At 52.4% G+C, this 12,589-nt stretch overlaps 1 protein-coding gene across 1 annotated transcript in view; it reads left to right on the top strand.

Annotated features, from left to right (window-relative positions):
* The window catches only part of SMTN (smoothelin), a 46,033-nt gene that overhangs the window by 5,796 nt on the left and 27,648 nt on the right, over positions 1-12,589 (top strand). The window contains exons 2-9 of the mRNA XM_087942604.1: positions 2,668-2,816; positions 4,109-4,208; positions 5,280-5,358; positions 5,733-5,836; positions 7,435-7,513; positions 7,872-8,206; positions 9,222-9,285; positions 11,739-11,804. Of these exons, the coding sequence (XP_087798730.1) occupies positions 2,668-2,816; positions 4,109-4,208; positions 5,280-5,358; positions 5,733-5,836; positions 7,435-7,513; positions 7,872-8,206; positions 9,222-9,285; positions 11,739-11,804 (976 nt within the window). The remainder of the gene's footprint in view (positions 1-2,667; positions 2,817-4,108; positions 4,209-5,279; positions 5,359-5,732; positions 5,837-7,434; positions 7,514-7,871; positions 8,207-9,221; positions 9,286-11,738; positions 11,805-12,589) is intronic.

Genomic DNA, 12,589 nt, shown 5'->3' with positions numbered 1-12,589 from the left:
ATAGAAATAGGAATGGCATGGCATGGCATAGAATTAAGAATAAGAATTTAGAATAGAATGGGATAAGAATTTAGAATAGAATGGGATAAGAATTTAGAATGGGATAAGAATTTAGAACAGAATAAGAATATAGAATAGGAATTTAGAATAGAATAAGAATATAGAACAGAACAGAACAGAACTATTTATTGGCCAAGTGTGATTGGACACACAAGAAATTTGTTTCCCCAGTGTACATATAAGTCAAAAGTGATAAATCATGATCATAATCATCATAAAACACAATCCTCATAAATCGTTAGATACAACCCTCAGTAATAGTCCTGGGATACTAAGTAAGCAACCAGCAAAAGCCTTATCAGTATACTAAATAAAACAAGCAATATAAATCATAAGATACAAGCAACACAGGGATAGTCATAAGAAGATAAGGAAATAGGTAATAGGAAAGATGAGAAGGAAGATGATGATGATTATTATTATTATTACAGCCCTACTAGGTTGTTTGACAGTGTTGTGAGAATGAGTTGTTTAGCAGAGTGATGACGGGGAAATATACGATATTTGTGTCGTTCTGGCATGCAATGCCCTATAGTGTCGTCTTGAAGGAAGAGGTTGACCCAGCCTACATCCAGGATGTGAGGGATCTGTAGATATTTTCACAGCTCTCCTTCTTGACAGCAACTTTTCTGTCTCTGGAACTTGAATTAATTCCTCCCTTTTCTTCGGCTGCAGCTACGAGGGAATTAGTCCATATAAGGAGAAACTCTCCCGTCCTTTTAGGTTGTTTTGATCCTTCTCTTTCTCTCCACACACGCGCACCCACTCCCCATCCAACTGGCTTTCCCTCCTTCCTTTCCCCCCCTTCCCTTGTTTGCATTTCTCTTTTCCCTTCTTTTGGCACCCCTTTCCCCAAAGAGCCCACCGGTTAATTTTTCTGACCGTTAGGAAGTTTCAACTTAGTTCCAGGTTACTTCGTCCCTCCTTGTTCAGTTTCCATCCGTTGTTTCTTGTCCTGCCTTCAGGTGCTTTGGAAAATAGGTTAACCCTTTCCTCTTCTTTGGGACAGCCCCTCCAATACTGGAAGACTGCTATCATGGCACCCCCTTGTCCGGTGATGTGTAACCTTTTTGGCACCGAGAGCCCAAAGCGCGTGCGTGTGCACCCCCAAAATGCAATACTTCCCCTTCCCCTGTACATGCGCCACGCCCCCTGCGCATTTGTGTGCCTCCCCCACACATGCATGGCAGAGACCTGAAGACCAGCTGGCCAGCAGGAGGCGTCTGCACACATGCACAGTGGAGCTGAGCTGGGGTGACGGCTTGCATGCCCACAGAGAGCTCTCTACATGCCACCTCTGGCATGTGTGCCATAGGTTCGCCATCACGGTCTGAGTCCTTTTCTAGACTAGCCATACACCTGGTCAAATTCTGTCTGCCTCTGGACTCTGTCCCTAACTCCAGTTCATGAATCGGCATCAGTTTGCGGCATGCCGGGCCGTGCAAACAAGCGAAACCCCATCCACAGGTTGCAGGCCGCACGCAAAATCACACACACACACACCCCTTTCCGGTCCGTGGAGAAATCCCCCTCCACGTAACCGGCCCGTGGTGCCAGAAAGGTTGAGGGGGGGGCTGATGTAAAGCTCTGAGTTTGTAAAACCGACACATTCCTGCTGCCTCTGGAGCATTTTGTCCTTCGCAGCTACACACTGCAAGTCTTCCCAGGGCCTCTTCGTCTTTCCCAGCCCCGTCTGTGTCCCGTCATCTTGCGATAACTAGCCCGGGCAAAGGGGAGGGTGAGCTGTCCGCGGCTTCCTCCAGGCTGGTTGAGCAAGTTCCTGTCCACTTGCTGTAGAATTCGGAGGCCCTGAGGCGCCCCGCGATCTCTTGCCGAGCGTAATTGGGCCGGTGTCCCTGCCTGCCTGCCGCCTGCGCAGAACCAGGGATGCTGAAGGACAAATTGCTCAACTCTTCTTTCCCAAGTTTCTCCCTTCCCCGCGTGTGTGGACTTTATGCGTGTGTAAATACAGGTGGTCCTTGACCTACGGACACAATGGAGCCGAAAATCTAAGAGCTGCGGTGGCACAGTGGTGAGAGTGCAGTACTGCTACTTCTGGCTGCCTGCAATTTGGCAGTTCAAATCCCGCCAGGCTCAACGTTGACTCAGCTTTCCATCTTCCGAGATGTGTAAAATAACACACTCACACACACACTCAACGCACATGCATGCACACACACAACACACACACACAGCCCCTGCTTCCTGCCTCCGCCGAGTGTCATTTAATCTGTTCTTTGAAGCCAGCTGGAGAGTTTTGGGGGTCCTGAGTGACAGGCAGGCATCTTCCTTTGCAGGATGATCAAAGAGGTGGCCGTACCCCAGGCTGAAGTGGTGGAGAGTTTGGGGCCGTGGCCAAGCCTGGTGGGAGGGGCGGACGGACAGTTGCGTGTGTGAGCCACTAAGCCTGGGGAAAGCGCAAGGGCTCGGCCGGAGGGACAGTGGCACTTTGTGAAAAGCTCACACTGCGCCCATTGTGTGTCTAGCCCTGGGGCGGCCAAAGAGAGGCTGGGGAATGCCTGGGCGGGGCGGGGCGGCCTCCGCAACGCCCTTGACCTGTCCCTGAATGACTCTCCTCTTACTCTTTCTCCCCTTCCCCCCCCCCAGCTGGAGGCCACCCTGGACTTGGCTGAGCGCAGGCAGATCCGTTCGGCGATCCGGGAACTGCGCCGGCAGGAGCTGGAGCGCGACGAGGAGGCGCTGGCGTCCAAGCGCTTTCGGACGGAGCGGCAGGAGAACAAGGAGAACCGGCTGAGGTGAGTGTGTGTGTGTGGGGGGGGGTCCCCGCTTCCCTCTTGCACCCCACTTTGTAACCTTGTAACTTGTAACCAGCCTTGTAACCCTCCCCGCAAGCGTTTTATTTCACAGGCCGTCCTCGACTGAACGGCCGCCGTCGAGCCCAAGGTTTGGGTTGCTAAGAGAGACGGTTGTTCCGCGAAGGTTCTCCTCCCGCTTTACGCCCTTTCTTGCCACCGTTGTTAAGGGAATCCCTGCAGTTGTTAAACGAGTAGTACGCACTCTTTAAGCGAATCTGGCTCCCCTTTGCTTGTCAGAAGGTTGCAAAAGGGGGATTGCGTGACCTTCGGACACTGCAGCCGTATAAATATAAATATAAATATAAATAATATAAATATAAATAATATAAATAATAAATATAAATTTATATATATGTGTGTGTGTGTGTATGTGTATGTAATTGTGTGTTTGTGTGTATATATATGTGTGTGTGCATATATGTGTGTGTGTGTGTGTGTGTGTGTGTGTATACATATATATATATATATAACATAAGTTTTCACACACATGTATGTTATTCAGCTTTGTTCGGGTATTTTCCCACGTATAGTAGTTGTGCTTTTAAAGTTGTAGCAACGTTTCGCAGAATCTCATCTGCCATCATCAGGCTTCTGTATTGTGTTCGTCTGTGAGTCTGTATATATATATATACACACACATGCACACGTACACACATGTACACACACACACACACGTATGTATGTATGTAAAGGAAGAAACAGACATCCTGCGATCTCCAGAACTTACAATTACATTTATTGTACTTCCTAAACTTTCGTCAGCCTCGTCAGAGTATTAAGCTACCATTACAGAGATCTCCGCCTTTATACATCATTAATCAATTTAGCCCTTGCACGCGCAAATAGGCCCTTCCAACCGCCTGTAGTTTTTAGCCCTGTAGTTTTTGCTTCCGTCATGTTGGTTAAAGGAGACTGATCTCTTGTTGTTGCTTCCTCCCGGCCGAACCCATAGTAAAAAAAAAAAAAAAGGCCTCCGCCGATCAGCCGGGAGGAGAAAGAAGAGAAAAGTGCAGGGTCATCAGCCCTCCTACCCACCCCTGCCCTTTCCTGTTCTTTCTCCGCTCTGCTGATTGGCGCTGCAGGCCTCCGCTGGCGTGGGGAAAGCTGCGCGTGTGGGATCGTCAAACTGGTAGTGGAGCCGATTAGGATCCCGTTGCTGCAGGCCAGGCCAGGCGAAGAATTTGGGGGCATTTTCCCCAGCGATGTTCTCTCTTGCTTTTTTGTCCCTTCAGGTCCTGGCAGCGAGAGGAGGAGCAGCGGCAGCAGAAGTCCCTGGACGCCCTTTCGAGAAAGCTGGAGACCATCCAGGATGTGGAAGAATTGACCAGCTTGGTAGGTCAGCTTGGCTCTCCCAGAGAGGCTCTCTTGGGAGCTCGGGAGGGGGGCATTCCAATAGAGCCGTTCGTGGGGGGATCATCCTCTTCGACAGGCGACACTCTCGCATAGAAGTGGCATATAAGTGGTTAGAGTGCAAGCACTGCAGGCTACTTCTGCTAACTGCCGGCTGCCTGCAGTTTGGCAGTTTGGATCTCACCAGGCTCAAGGTCGACTCAGCCTTCTGTCCTTCCTTCTGAGGTCAGTCAAATGAGGACCCAGATTGTCGGGGGACAGAGGCTGACTCTGTAAACCGCTTAAAGAGGGCTGGAAAACGGTGTATAAGTCTTAAGTGCTATTGCTGTTGTTCTTCCTTCCATCCATGGTGCACAGTGGCCATAATATGCAGTATTGCAGGCTAATTCTGCCCCACTGCCAGCAGTTCAATCCTGACTGGCTCAAGGTTTGACTCTCCCCTCCATCCTTTCGAGGTGGATAAAAGGAGGACCCAGATTATTGGGGGCAAGAGGCTGACTCTGTAAACTGCTTAGGCTGTAAAGCACTGTGAAGCTGCATATAAGTCTAAGACCTAGGTGGGAAGGAAGGAAGGAAGGAAGGAGGGAGGGAAGGAAGGAAGGAGGGAGGGAGGGAGGAAGGGAGGAAGGGAGGAAGGGAGGAAGGAAGGAAGGAAGGAAGGAAGGAAGGAAGGAAGGAAGGAAGGAAGGAAGGAAGGAAGGAAGGAAGGGCCATGGTGGCACAATGATTAGACTGCAACAGTTGCAGGATAACTCACTGATCACTGTCAGCAGTTCGATCCTGACCAGCCTTCTGTCCTTCCTTCCAAGGTCAGTAAAATGAGAAGATCCAGATTGTTGGGGGCCAGAGGCTGACTCTGTCAACGGCTTAGAGAGGGCTGGAAAGCCCTGTGAAGCAGTATATAAATCTAAGGGCTATTGCTGTTTTTCCACCAAGAAAATGGCTTGGGCTTCCAGCCGATGGATCTAGGCTCTCCAGGTGGCCTCCCATTCGGGGCCACAAAGGGAGGAAATGATCCCTTTGTACCTTCGCTGACTCTGCTTCCCTTCTCAGCTGCGAGGAACCAGCGAATACGAGGAACGGAAACTCATCCGAGCTGCTATCCGCCAACTGCGCGCTGAAGAAATTGAAGGTATCGGGGCCAGCAAAGGTGGCAACCGGAACTTGGGAAGGGGTGTGTTTGTGTGTTGTAATCTTCCAGGAAGGGGTGGAGTGTGGAGAGGGATCGCTGGGTCCCCTGGTCACCCCGGCCTTCCCAACAAGGTTCTCTAAATCAGGGCTCCCCAACCCCAGCAATGGGCCACGGCATGCCAGCCACCCGTCCATGCAAACAAGCGAAGCCCCGTCCGTGGGATGCAGGCACCACGTGAAATCCCCTCCCTTCCGCTCCACGGGAAAAGCTCTCTCCACGGAACCGGTCCTCGGTGCTCCAAATGTTGTGGCAGGAGCGCTGCTCTGAACGATGCCAGCCTGTTTTGATGCCAGCCTCTTTCCCCCTCCCTCAAGCTGCAAAGTTGGCGGAGAAAGCTTTTAATCACCGGAGGGTCACCGACACGGCTCGGGCATCGAGTGAGCAAGAGGAAAACGCTGCAGGGGACAGAAACGCCCAGGTAAGCAGAAGCAATAGCAATGGCGCTTGCATACCGCGTCCCAGTGCTTTACAGCCCCTCTCTAAGTGGTTTGCAGAGCCAGGGTCTTGCCCTCTCCACAATCTGGGTCTCCTCATTTGACCCACCTCGGAAGGACGGAAGGCTGAGTCCACCTGGAGCCGGTCAGGATCGAACTCCTGGCAGTGGGCAGAGTTAGCCTGAAATGCTGTATTCTAACCACTGGGAGGGAAGGAAGGAAGGGCAATAGGAATAGCACTTAAACTTATAGACCGCTTCGTAGTGCTTTGCAGCCCTCTCTAAGCAGTTTGCAGAGTCAGCCTCTTCCCCCCAACAATCTGGGTCCTCATTTTACGGAAGGATTAAAGGCTGAGTCAACCTTGAGCCGGTCAGGATTGAACCGCTGGCAGTCGGCAGAATTAGCCTACGATACTGCCTTCTAACAGGAAGGAAGGAAGGAAGGAAGGAAGGAAGGAAGGAAGGAAGGAAGGAAGGAAGGAAGGAAGGAAGGAAGGAAGGAAGGGCAATAGTGCTTAGACTTATATACCACTTCATAGTGCTTTATAGCCCCCTCTAAGCAGTTTACAGACTCAGCACATGGCCCCCAACAATCTGGGTCCTCATTTTCCCATCCTCGGAAGGACAGAAAGCTGAGTCAACCTTGAACCTGGTGAGATTCGAATTGCTGGCAGTCGGCAGAATTAGCCTGCAATACTACATTCTGACCACTGCACCACCATGGCCCTTCCTTCCTTCCTTCCTTCCTTCCTTCCTTCCTTCCTTCCTTCCTTCCTTCCTTCCTCACTTAGCAATAGCACTTAGACTTCTATACCGCTTCCCAGTGCTTCCCAGTCCTCTCTAAGCGGTTTACATTTTACCATCCCCAAAAGGACGGAAGGCTGAGTCAATCTTGAGCCTGGTGAGATTCGAACTGCCAAATTGCAGGCAGCCGGCAGTCAGCAGAAGAAGCCTGCCGTCCTGCGTTCTAACCACTGCGCCACCTTAGCTCCTCCCAGGAGGAGAAGGCAAGAAGGAGGCTGCCCCTCAATTGGGAGGCATCAGATTTGCCCCCCCAGAGTGTGAGACGTTTTCATCTTGGCCGTCAATCTTCCTTTTTTAGCCCTCTCAGGTAGCTGCCCCAATCTTGCACTCTGTACATGCTTTAGGATTGCAGCCCCCATCATCCCATGCCAGGCTAGTTGGTGCCCAGCTGGTACACCTCCCTGTGGAGTCTCTTTGGGAATTCGGCTGTCGGCCTGGCCTCTGGGAAAGGCAGGGCTGCCTGCGCAACCCCTGGAGGGCGAGAAGAGTTGTGCTTGGAGAACGCTAACTTCCCCATTTTGCCCACCAGAGGGCAGCCTTCTCCTAGTTGGCGGTTTAATCTGCTAACCTGGCTATTGGCTTTGACATTAATGGGGAAACCAAATCCACTTAAAAACAGACATTTTGGCCTCGATTGTGGCTGTAAGTCGAGGACCACCTGCAATACAGCTTCCACAGTGTTATGCCAACAGGGACCGCACTCTGCACGTGCTTAGGGCTTTGCTGAACGGATCTTTTCGGGGAAGCTGAGGTTGCATTTTTCTCTCGTCCTCCTCCAGGTGCGGAACCGAGCAGGGGAGGAGTTGGTTCCAAGCCAGATCCAGGAGCCGCTGGATCCCAAGGCGGCTGATGATCCAGGTGAGGCCAGGACAAGGATCCCTGCAGGAGGCACCTAGAGTGGGCTAGGTGGGGGGGCCTGGCGTGACACCAGCCTGCTGGCGCGGGGTTGGATTGAGGCGGAAAGCTGGAGCCCGCAGATGCCTCCGATCGCTTGAGACCATCAAGAAGAGCCTGGGCTGCCGTTTGTCAGAAACGGTGTAGGGTCTCGGGGTTGGACTAGATGACCTACAAGGTCCCTTCCAACTCCGATGATCTGTTACCTGTCAATCTGATAGGCCTCGACCTCTATAGGGTTGTTGGCAGGGATGATGGGAGTTGTGGCCCCCCACAACGCTTGGCGGCTCCTTCTGAGGGAGCTCCTTCCTCCCCCCAGCAGAGTCTTCCTCGGGGACCATTCTGCTTCTGGAAGCCGTGCCCAGCCACCGGCCTTCCGAGTCTGCTCCTTCCCCAGGCCAGGAGGCGAGCGGTGAAGACCTTGGGCCCAATTCCCGTGACCAGGATTCAGGCCCCCAGCCACAGCCGCCGCCGCCTTCGGAGGAGGAGGAGGAGGAGGAAGCTGGAGGCCTGGCACCCCTCAAAGTCCAGGAGGGGCTGAACTCCTCCGGAGGAGGAGCCGCCTCTCCAACCAGGGAAGAGGAGCCGCTGGAGATGGTCAGCGTTGGGAGGGACATTCCCCCCAAAGAAGGGTCTCTCCTGAGCCAGAAGAGAGAGGTAAATCTGTGTCCACTTTTGGTCCCCACGCTATAAAAAAAGGAGGTTGAGGCTCTAGAAAGAGGGCAGAGAAGAGCAACCAGGAGGAGGAGGGGACTGGAGGCTAAAACGTGCGATGAACGGTTGCAGGAACTGGGCCTGGCTAGTCTAGGGAAGAGAAGGAAACAGGATAGTGGCCTTCCAATATTTGAAGGGAGAGGGAGAGAAAGAAAAGGAAAGAAAAAGCAAAAGAGAAAGAGAAAGGAAGGAAGGAGAGAAAGAAAAAGTACAAGAGAAAGAGGGAGAGAAAGAGAGGGAGATAGAGCAAGAGAGAGTGACTGGAGGCTAAAACATATGAAGAACTGTTACAGGCCTGGCTAGTCTAGGGAAGAGAAGGACCAGGGGAGACAAGATAGCGGTCTTCCAATATTTGAAGGGAGAGGGAGAGAAAGAAAAGGAAAGAAAAAGCAAAAGAGAAAGAGAAAGGAAGGAAGGAGAGAAAGAAAAAAGTGGGAGAGAAAGAGGGAGAGAAAGAGAGGGAGATAGAGCAAGAGAGAGTGACTGGAGGCTAAAACATATGAAGAACTGTTACAGGCCTGGCTAGTCTAGGGAAGAGAAGGACCAGGGGAGACAGGAAAGCATCTTCCAATATTTGAGGGGGTCAAATATTCCAATATTTGAGGAGGGGGTCAAGCTATTCTCCAAAGCATCCGAAGGCCAAACAAGGAACAATGGATGGAAACCGACCAAGGAGAGATTCAACCTGGAAATAAGGGGGAATTTTCTGACAGGGAGATCCATCAACCAGTGGAACAGAAGTTGCCTTCGGAAGTTGTGGGAGCTTCAAGGGCGGGGCCATCCAGGAGTGGGATTTTTTTGGGGGGGTTCTCCCAACTGCACAGAATCTTAGCTAGGGGCTCCCCCGAACCCCCGGGGACCCCCAGCAGCCCACCCCTGGCTGCAGCTCATATTGAGGGCCAGGAGATGGGGTGGGGGGGGCAGAATCTTGTTCTCACGGCTTTTCTTTCCGCCCCAGGTTGTGCCTCAGGCCCCAGAAGAGAGAGGAGGAGGTGCTGCAGGCCAGGAGGGAGACAGGGAAGGTAAGGGGGTAAAGGCAGCCATTACAGAAAACGTCATGGAAATGTTGTTCTCAGCTGGTTTTCTCGCAGACGTTTCATGACCCTACCAGGTAACGTCATCAGCGCTAGAAGGGAGAGAGGGGTTTGTAGAGAGGAGGAGGAGGAAAGGGAGAGGAGAGGAGTGAGAGGGAAGAGGAAGAGGGGCTGTGGTGTCCTTGATGCCCTCTAAGCTGACTTGTTTTCTTGCAAATGTTTGACAACCCAGCTAGGTAACGTCATCAGTGCTAGAAGGGAGTGCGGTTCGTAGCTGGAGGAGGAGGAGGACTGTGGGCTCCTTGGTGCTGTCTGAGCCTGCTGGTTTTCTTGCGGACGTTTCACGACCCAACTCGGTGGCCTGATCAGCCGCAAGACCACCAAGCTCAGAGAACAGTGGGGACCCCACATTTCAGGGTTCGCCCCAAAGCTGCCTCCCCTGCCGCTGCCTTCCCTTCCCCGGGGGAGAGGCTGGCCTGCAGGTTGGAGGCAGGGAAAGTGCTTTCTGCAGGGTCTCCTGGCTCTAAAAGACCCCCCACCCCACCCGCTCCTGCCTGGAGAGTTGGCTGCCTGCCCCTTTGCCCGGCGGCGGCGGTCTTTAGTCTCCCAGGGAGGCCGCTCTCTGCCGTTCCTGCCCAGAAAGGGAATTTACTTTTCAGAATTGAACCTTTCACATTCTTTGACCCAATAAGGTCAGGAACATCTCTTGCCTCCCTCCTTCCTTCCTTGGTTGGGGCCCTCTCCCTCCTTCATTTGTGAAAGCCCCTTTCCTCCTTCTCCCTTTCCCTATTCCCTTCCTACCCCTTTCCTTTCCTTTCCTTTCCTTTCTTTTCCTTTCTTTTCTTTTCCTTTCCTTTCCATTCCATTCCTTCCTTTGCCTTTCTTTTCCTTTCCTTCCCTTACTTTCCCTTTCCTTTCTTTTTCTTCCCTTACTTTCCCTTTCCTTTCTTTTTCTTCCCTTTCCTTTCTTTCCCTTATTCCCTTTCCTTTCCTTCCCTTCCCTTTCTTTTCCCTTCCTTCCTTTCCTTTCCTCTTTCCTCTCTTCTCTTTCCCCTTTCCTCTCTCCTCTCCTCTTTCCCCCTCTGGAGTTTCGGTGGGCATTGGGGGGTGCTTTCCTGACAGCCCCTCAACGGGGAAGAGGAGGGCGCTGGGCTGTCCCCAAGAGGAGGTTTCGGCCGAGAGGTTGGCCTTCCTCCTTCTGGACCCTAAACAGCCGTTATTGGTCTTTCTTTCTCGCCAGCTTCCCTGACTGAACCCCGGTGGTTTTTATGTTTATGGATGGGAGAAATCCTGCAAAATGGGTTTCGTGGGGAGGCTTTGCGGAGGAGGCCGTGATCCTTTGCCCTTGTCTGGCCGATCTCATGGAGGGGGAGGTCATTCTGCAAGCCCCCTTATTTATCCGCAGAGAAGTTCAGCTCAGTTTTAAAGCATGGTGGAAAACCTTCTCCTCCCACACAAGGCCTCGTTCTTTCCCCTCCCTCTCCTGCCATGGCCCCAAAACATTCCTTGGCTCGCTGGCTGGCTCGAGCCGACTGCCACCCCCAGTTTTTCTTGTATTGGCTTCTTTGAGGGGGGGGGGAGTTGGGGTGCAAAGCTGCCTTGTGTTCAGCCCAGGCGCCGTGTGTGTGTGTGTGTGTGTGTGTGTGTGTGTGTCACCGCTCGTCTCCTTCCACCTCTTCTTCTTTGGAGGCAACTTTTGCCTGGCCCCTCTTGGAAGCGGGAGGTACGTCAGGGCAGCGCTCTGCAGTTGAACACACAATCTGTCTTGTGGGCGGGAAAGGCGCCTTCCAACAGAGGAGGGCAGCGAGGGCTGGGAGGGGGGCTTGGAGGCCAGCCAGGGCCACGGAGCTCAGCTGAGGACAAGTGGGAGGGAGCCTTGCTGGACAGCCGGCCGAGTGGAGGGAAGGAGACTTGCAGACCCCTTGAAATGGGTCGGAGGAGCTCCAGTTGGGCCTTTGAAGGGCAGTTTTATTGACTGGGTGGCCTGGGGGAGGCAGCAAGGAGGGCTTTACTTAGACATCTGCCAGTAGAGGGTTCTCCCCCCATCTGTGGCGAATTGGCCATGGCAAGTCGGCTGTGATGAGTTGGCCATGGCAAGTTGGCTGTGATGAGTTGGCCATGGCATGTTGGCTGTGGCGAATTGGCCATGGCAAGTCGGCTGTGATGAGTTGGCCGTGGCAAGTTGGCTGTGATGAGTTGGCCATGGCAAGTTGGCTGTGACGAGTTGGCCATGGCAAGTTGGCTGTGACGATAGAGTTGTGAAGTGTTCTGGGATCTCCAGATGGTCTCAAGATTGAGGGTGGAGAGGGTTTGGCCTGTGGGATCCAGATCCAGGGATCTGGTCATAGCCATTTAGCCACATCGGTGTCCGTGCCTGTCGGAGGCTGAACCCCTTCCTCTGTTAACACGGCTTCTGTTTTTCCATTTTAATGCTTATTTAGCAACTGGAGCCTCCCAAACGGTAGAAACGGACAGCTACGAAGCTCCTACAAAGCCACCTAGTGCAGGTAATTCTTTCTCTTGGTTCTTTCGTCCCAACCGGCATCAGCCCTGGTTCAGGACACAATCCGCTGGACATCCTCCTTTCCTGCCAGCTTCTCTGACAAAACCAAGGAAAGGTTTCGGAGGTCTTTCTCAATCTTGGCTTCAGCTGGGGAAATCAGGGAATCGAAGTCCATCCATCTTCAAGAGGCCGAGGTTGAGAAGCATAAGATGGGGGGGAGGGGGGTTTGTGGGAAACTCCCAGAGACCCCAGCCCAGCCTGCTTGGTTCTGGGCTGGGCCAGGAAACCCCGGGATGCCATGGTGTTGGGGGAGGCTGTGCTGTGGCGGAATGGGACAAGTCACCATGGCCAACTCACTGCGGGACAATTTAACAATGTTATTTAATTATTTAAAATTAAAAAATATATTTTAGTTTTTTGCCATTCACATTTCTTTCTGTCCCTCCTTCTGCATCCTTTCTTTAACGATTCTATTCCACCATTTCTTTGATATGAGTGTAGCTCTAATTAATGGTGTAATTGGACCATGGCGAGTTGACCATGGGGAGTTGGCCATGGGGAGTTGAGTATGGTGAGTTGGCCATGATGAGTTGACCATGATGAATTGACCATGGGGAGTTGACCATGATGAGTTGACCATGGGGAGTTGACCATGATGAGTTGACCATGGGGAGTTGACCATGGGGAGTTGACCATGACAAATTGAGTATGGGGAGTTGGCCATGATGAGTTGGCCATGGGGAGTTGAGTATGGGGAGTTGGCCATGCCAAGTTGACTGTGGCGAATGG

Source organism: Notechis scutatus, chromosome 13, assembly GCF_049901735.1.
Source record: "Notechis scutatus isolate UNSWTSFEM ecotype Mainland chromosome 13, rNotScu1.2, whole genome shotgun sequence".
NCBI classification, from domain to species: Eukaryota; Metazoa; Chordata; class Lepidosauria; order Squamata; family Elapidae; genus Notechis; species Notechis scutatus.
This window is presented reverse-complemented; position numbering and strand designations above follow the sequence as displayed.